The sequence below is a fragment of the Fukomys damarensis genome, unplaced genomic scaffold, assembly GCF_012274545.1.
Source record: "Fukomys damarensis isolate Sample0158 unplaced genomic scaffold, DMR_v1.0_HiC HiC_scaffold_37, whole genome shotgun sequence".
NCBI lineage: Eukaryota > Metazoa > Chordata > Mammalia > Rodentia > Bathyergidae > Fukomys > Fukomys damarensis.
Window position 1 is genome coordinate 53,308,428 of NW_022900949.1, and position 7,022 is coordinate 53,315,449.

The window sequence follows — 7,022 nt, forward strand, 5'->3', positions numbered from 1 at the left end:
GTAGTAACAAATATAGTGACAGCTCTCACAAAAAATCAAGATAGCCCTGGGAAGGGGATTTAGCTCAGTGGTGCTACTACCTGCCCTGCAAGCACAAGGTCCTGAGTTCAATTCAGCCCCCACACTCCATACCCCCCCCAAAAAAATCAAGATAGCCCAATGTGTCATACCCTGACCTGAGAACTGAAATTTTAAATATTATTCTTCCCAGGAATCCATTCTGTGTTCACCACTCTCTTCTTCTTTCTTTCAGCTTGTGGTGTTTTAAATTATCTATTTGGTGTAGTTCTAATTAAAGAAAAATTGAAAGTTTAAATATCAGCCTGAACTTTATCATTTGTCTTTATATTAGGTAAGGCCCATTTTAAATGCAAATGTAAGCATTTAAATGGTATGCAGGATCATTAAAATTATAAAACTTGCATTTTATGGTTCATGTGTGTGCACGTGTGTGTATATATGTATGCACAGAATCAAATGTTTTTATTTCACTTCTTGGCATGTGCATGTTATTCCAACACTTTCTGTCATGGGCTCACTGATAGGAAGGGCCACAAAAAAAGAAAAGGATCTGTGAGTTTTCTTATATTTCCCCTTCCTCTGCCATCATTTTCAGTATAAGTGATTGGCTCAAACAGGGAAGTAAATGAAAAAGACAGCAGAGTTCTTAGGCTGATCATGTTTCACACACCACTGCCTGCTTTCTGCATGCAGAACAATTTTGGTTCAAACTGAAAGCAGAGCCCTTTGGAGCGGTCAGTGACCTGCTCAGTCCGAGACATAATGTGCTTACCTGCTCCTGCTCTGAGACCTGCCGAACTCCTGTGTGTTGTGGGCCTACCAGGATTCTGTGCTCACGTTCATTCAGAATGCTATGTGTAGATGGGACAGCAAGACACAGTGGGCATATTGTGCTTGTCTCCCCTGCTCACAACATGCTCCGTTGACCCAGACGACCTCATGCATGAACACAAGATCACAGATAAAAGTACTGAAAATTTCAAAATAGGCAGCATATCTTTAAACTATGGTCAGCGCCTTCAGAACAAGAAACTCATAGCTCTAGGGCTGCACATCCGTGAAGTTGGCCCTGCCTCCATGGACTTGACTCCTGCCACTCTGGGCCCCACCGTCTCGCTGTGTTCCTTCCTACTGGGGGTATGTATTCTTTCCTGTGGCCTGAGTGTCTCTACATTCCCTTCCCGTTATCTTGGTCCAGGCTTCACACCACGTCAGAGAACTTCTGGCCCAAAGTAACTCTCCATCAGTGTGCGCACCACAGTCACCACTCTTCGTTTATATATTTGCTTATTTCCTTCCCTCCCTGAATGGCAAGTGGGTTGTAGGCCTGAGTCTGGCTTTGTTCATGATTGCCGTAGCAGTGCCCAGTATGTATTTCCTAATAAATATTTATTGTGTGGATGAAAGGATGATTTAACAAGTGAATATTGTTGCAACAGGAATACAAGTTTCAGGTGTAAAAGTGGAATAAACAAGAGTACCATGAATTTGGGTTTTTATTCTAGGGTTGCTGTAGCCTGATTCAGTTTGAGCTGGTGAAAAATGAGTGAGCACAGCATTGCCCTTGTTTGCTTGTCTGCCTTTATAACTAGATAAGAAGTACTTGAGAATATATGATCCTTATATTTGAAGAAGTCCAAGTTATTTATCTTTGTATCTTCAGGCCCCATGCAGAGCCTAGTACAAGTTGGCTGTGAAAAAAAATCATATCTTTTGAACTGCATTGAGCTAGATGGAAATTCATGACCTTGAAGTCATCCCTGTGCCCCCCTCCTTCTCTTTCTCCTTTCCTTCCCTCCTCTCCTTTCTCTTCTAAAGGATTGCTGAGTCTTGAGAACGGCCTTGCTTGTGATCAGATGTTTTCAATAGAAAATTACCCTCATCTAGTTTAGGTTTAACTTGGCTTTTTAAAGAGAAATGGTCTGATTAGCCTTATAATCATGGCAGTGGTTGGACACTCCAAAGATTGTCCCAGAACCAGTCTGGGGACATTGTAACAGTCTCATATTGGCATTGATCCTGGAATAAAATCACAGGGAAGTCACTTCAGAAGATGGTATGTTCAATCCCAGCTAATCCCGAGCAGAAATTAAAATTGAGGATCAGATAAAACCTGTGGAGATCAGTTAAAACCCTGAAGGCTACAGGACTAGCCTGGTCAGAATGGGCAAGACTGAAATGCCCAGTGCTCCTGAGCAACACCAGCTAACAGGAACCAGTGTTCTTGTTAGAGCCTGCTCCACAACTTTTCTGTCTTGTCCATTATTCTCCAACTCCATTAGAAAAATAGCCAGAAGGAGAGGTAGTGAAAATGGAATGTTCATAATGAAATTGAAGATCGAAGAAATAATAATAAAACAAAAGCCTAAAGGTAGGATTGGTATTGATTGAACATCTCAGAACACATTGTTAGTGAGAGATCAGGGCATGCTTTCTATATGTAAAATGTGGGATTTCTCTCTTGTGCAAGACTTGAATTGGAATAGTGAATGCTCCTGGAAACATCACCAAGTGGTCCCCTTTGAAGTTACAAAACTGTCTGGAGATGATGTGGTAAAGTGGAAAGCCCATGGTTTTCCAACTCAGCCATACCTGGGTTTAATACCCAACTTCAGCTTTGTGACCTTGAGCAAGTAATGAATTTCCCTAATCGTGTTCCTCCTCATCCTACTTCTCCTCCTCCTCTTTCTTGTAGTATGTATAACTTTATATAAACATCTGCTTACTGATTTGTTTTGAAAGTCAAATGAGACCACTGAGATAGTGGTACAAAGCGGGCTGCCCAAGCAGGCATGCAGTCATGTTATCCCCTCTCCTCATGGTGTCAGTTCATACAAACAGTTGGGCAGGACCTGGACCAGTGTAAGGCAAGCAAGCACTTGGGTCACCTTGAGAACAAGACCTCCTGTAACATCCTAGGTGCTTTGCTTGCCTCTCTCTGGTCCAGGAAGTATAACTGGGCAGTGTCAGCCCAAGGTTGAGGTGTCACACTGTAGATGCCCTCCTCCTTAACACCATCTCCCAGACCATCTCACAGATGACACAGTTAAGGCCCAGAAAAGCAATTTCATTTCATTTAAACCTCTCAGTTAGTAAGTGGCAAACCTAGAATGTTGGTCTGGAGTCTCAGTGTAAGCTTCTGTTTACTCCCCAAGTAGCCTACAGCCAATCTGTCTTGTCCATATCATACTACACTCTGCTATCCCTTTTGCTATGAACTGTCTCTCTGGACATCTGGACATCATCTCTTCAACAAGTCTATAAACTTTTTAATATAGGAACAAGATGTCTCGAATTTTTAGTACAAGGCATTTACTACAGGTTTTGCTTACAGTTGGGGTTCAAGAAATACATATCCATCAATGCAGGGAAAAAAGTGTTCACGTGGCCTTATTATTTTAATGCAGAGAAATAGTTATAATAAGCATTAACCTAGCTGAAGGAAAGAAATGCATTAATTTCACAACATGTTTAGCACTTTAAGAAGTTAGCTTTTCACGCTCCACAGGGAATCCTGAACTCACATAGACTCACCCCCACTGTTTGAAGAGAGAAAATTGCCACTGAGTGGCTGCTCTGTCACCACTGGGAAGGAGTAGGTGGGGAGAAATAATGGTCGGAGAGGTAGAAGGAATTTCACTGCAGTGATGTGGGCTGTTTAAAACACTAGTGAAGGAAAGAGAACAACACTGCTCTAATAATCTCCTGGAGAGCCTGGTAAACTGCACATTCTAGTCCAGGAGGTCGGGTTGGGCTCTGGAATTCTGTATTTCTGACAGGCTGTGGGTGATGCTGATGTTCCTGGTTTGTGCACCACAGTTTCAAGTACTGGGAATATTGTCACAGGAGAAAGGGTTGTGAAAAGCCTTGGCGTTTTGTTTTAGTCCTTCCTTCTGCAGCCATTTGTCTTTCAACTGTAGGCAAGTTTCCTAATTCCAGACTGGGCAAAAAAAAGTGGGAAATCTGGGAAAATCAGCCAGCTCCCCAGCATGATGACTCACCTTTTTCCCTACCAGGATGCATCTAATGGGTGACATTTCATTTATATTTCGCTCTTCATGAAGTGAACACATTGGTGTGAATCTCTGGAGACCAACATTTCTGATCTGAAAATTCTGTTTATGAAGGAAATTGCGCGGAGTTTTGGGTCCGTGAATCTGGCCCAGTAAAGGCAGTATTTCAGGGTGGCAATTCCCAGGGCCCCCACTCACTACCTTCCATCCTTCTGCAGGAGAAATCTGTGCTTTCAAGATCCATGGCCAGGAACTGCCCTTCGAGGCTGTAGTGCTCAATAAGACATCTGGGGAGGGCCGGCTCCGCGCCAGAAGTCCCATCGACTGTGAGCTACAGAAGGAGTATACATTCATCATCCAAGCCTATGACTGTGGAGCTGGGCCCCGGGAGACAGCCTGGAAGAAGTCACACAAGTGAGTGGCCCATCACAACTCCCTGGAGGCCTAGTCCCTCCCTCGCCCGCCACCTCCACTCACTGTATCCACGGGCTGCCCTTTAGGCATCTTTACGCCCCAGCCCTGACCCAAGTCTTCCCAGTTCCCTAGGTCCCTGCAGCAATTTGGACAGTCTGTATTCTAGTCCAGAAATAGTCTACCCACCAGTCCTTGCTGGAAGGTACTTCCTAGGCCATCTTCGGGACTTCATGTGTCCCTTCTTTCACAACGCCTCTGGTAAGCCAGATCCTTCCAGCAGAGAAGAGGTAGGAGTCCCTGGCCTGACTGTCTTGTGGTTTTTCCACACACTTGGCCTTGGCCTGAGTCAGCAGCCCTCAGAGGTATGAAAGGACAGTAAGACTATCTTTACCATCATCTCTTCTTTCCAATGTGTGATCCAGGGCCGTGGTCCACATCCAGGTGAAGGATGTCAATGAGTTTGCTCCCACCTTCAAAGAGCCAGCCTACAAAGCCATGGTAACAGAGGGCAAGATCTATGACAGCATACTGCAGGTGGAAGCCATAGATGAGGACTGTTCCCCCCAGTACAGCCAGATTTGCAACTATGAAATTGTCACAACGGATGTGCCTTTTGCCATCGACAGAAATGGTGAGTTTCCTGAGAGGATCCCAACAGGACCGAGGAAATCAGCTGCCATTCTGAAATGTATGAGATTCTTGATCTAAGCTTCTGACCCAGAACTCATTTCTGGACTCAAAGAAATATCCCTCATGTGATTAGCAGCCCTGCCAGGTCTGAAATGCCTCTCAGGGAATCTCAAAAACCTATTCACTGAATACAGTCTATGGAACTCAGTGCTACACAGTAGCACTCTCATACAGATACTGAAGAGAGTTTCGTGGTAGAATTTTCCACTTAACATCCAGATGTGAGTGTTTGAATCAAATCATTTGACCATATCTAGACCCCTTTCCTCCATGACAAGTTATAATATGACTCTCTACCACAAAAATCTACCTCTATCTCCCAAAGAAATGCTCCCAGAGCAGATGGGGATTTTGAACCACCTTCCAAACCACAAATGCATTCAGGAAGCTTTAAAGTCCTTATTGGTGTCTTTTTTGAGAATTTCCGCCCTAGTGAGAACCTCAATTCCAGATTGAACTAAACTGAAATCAGTGCTATGGAACCATTTGGATATTTCTCCATCACCATTAATATGGAAATTGTTGTAGTGTAAACTCCACAACCACAGTCCAAATCAACTTAACCCATTTTTACTACAATTTTCAAAACTTTATTTATAATGAAAGGGTAATGTTTGTCAGATGTATTTTTAAATTATTAGTATTAATGTATGGGTGTCTGTATATTATCTCTATTTTTTTCTCTCATTGAGTTTTTTGGTACATTTTAGGGATACAGTACAGTTACGTTCATCATTGGGATCTTGTACCTTTACATGACAGGTCTTGGTTCTCATTATTTCCCCTTGTCCCTGCCCTCCCTTTACCCGCTCCTATCCTCCCCATTTACAAACACTTTATTTCCATTTTTTCATTTTCTCATATTTTTTTATTTTCTCTCATTACCTTTCCCCTACCCTTCCTACTTTCCCTACACCTTTAACCCTTTTCTTCCTATTTCACATTGTCAATTATATCATTAGGATCGTATGCACTGTTATAGTTTTGTTTCATATTACATTTAAGTACTACACAAAGATGCAAAAATTGCAAGACCTAAAATTAATACACCCTATAATTAAATACTGAGTGTTTCTAATTATTTACTGAGTATCAGGCATGGTGCTAGACACTTGGGGTGGAGACAGAATGAAATTCCAAGCAGATGTGGGCCTGACCACATGGAGTTTGCTATCTAGTGAAAATGAAAACAGAATTGGGGGAATCAAGGGTAAAATTCATGCACAACACATGCCATGAACCAGAGTTAGGAAAAACAAATGAACAAACAAAAATTAGCCAATATCTAGGGGGAAACTGCATCTGTGACCTGCCTGCAGATCTTTAGTAAAGCTCCTTTATGTTGAGGCCGTAGAGAAATTTACTCTATGCTGTAATCTGTATCCTGAAAACTGCAGCAGATTTCATGTGGGGCGGAGCTATGTTAAGTAGTTTATGTTCTGTCCTGAAAGACAAGCTGATATTTATAAGACAGAAAAAAATAGTAACAGTAACACAGTAGTTTCCCCATAAAAGACTAAAAGACCCGAGAATGAAAATTGCTTACCTAGACATCACTAGATGCTGATTGTACTGGGCACAAAGTCACTGTACAAGAAAATAAAGGAGGTAATATTGGACTTCAATTAAAGTTTGCTTCAGAACTAAGAAGATAATTTTACTTAGTACAGATTGCCAGACTCACTCCCTAATAGTTTTTCCCTGTGAAATACCTGGCCCATCCCCAAAGATACACACACACACACACACACACACCACTTTATAAAATATAAAATAACTACTTTGTGTTTGGGGGGTTCCATTCTTCTATTTGCAGTCTGTCCCCATAAAAGCATTGAGATTTGGGAAATGATGATCCACAGTGAGTAAGCAAGACCAGACAAG

General features: G+C 42.4%; 1 protein-coding gene across 1 annotated transcript in view; it reads left to right on the forward strand.

Annotated features, from left to right (window-relative positions):
* The first annotated feature begins 960 nt into the window (after positions 1–960).
* The window catches only part of Clstn2 (calsyntenin 2), a 141,035-nt gene continuing 134,973 nt past the window's right edge, over positions 961–7,022 (forward strand). Inside the window, exons 1-4 of the mRNA XM_010608225.1 lie at positions 961–1,158; positions 1,220–1,388; positions 4,253–4,448; positions 4,871–5,079. Of these exons, the coding sequence (XP_010606527.1) occupies positions 961–1,158; positions 1,220–1,388; positions 4,253–4,448; positions 4,871–5,079 (772 nt within the window). The remainder of the gene's footprint in view (positions 1,159–1,219; positions 1,389–4,252; positions 4,449–4,870; positions 5,080–7,022) is intronic.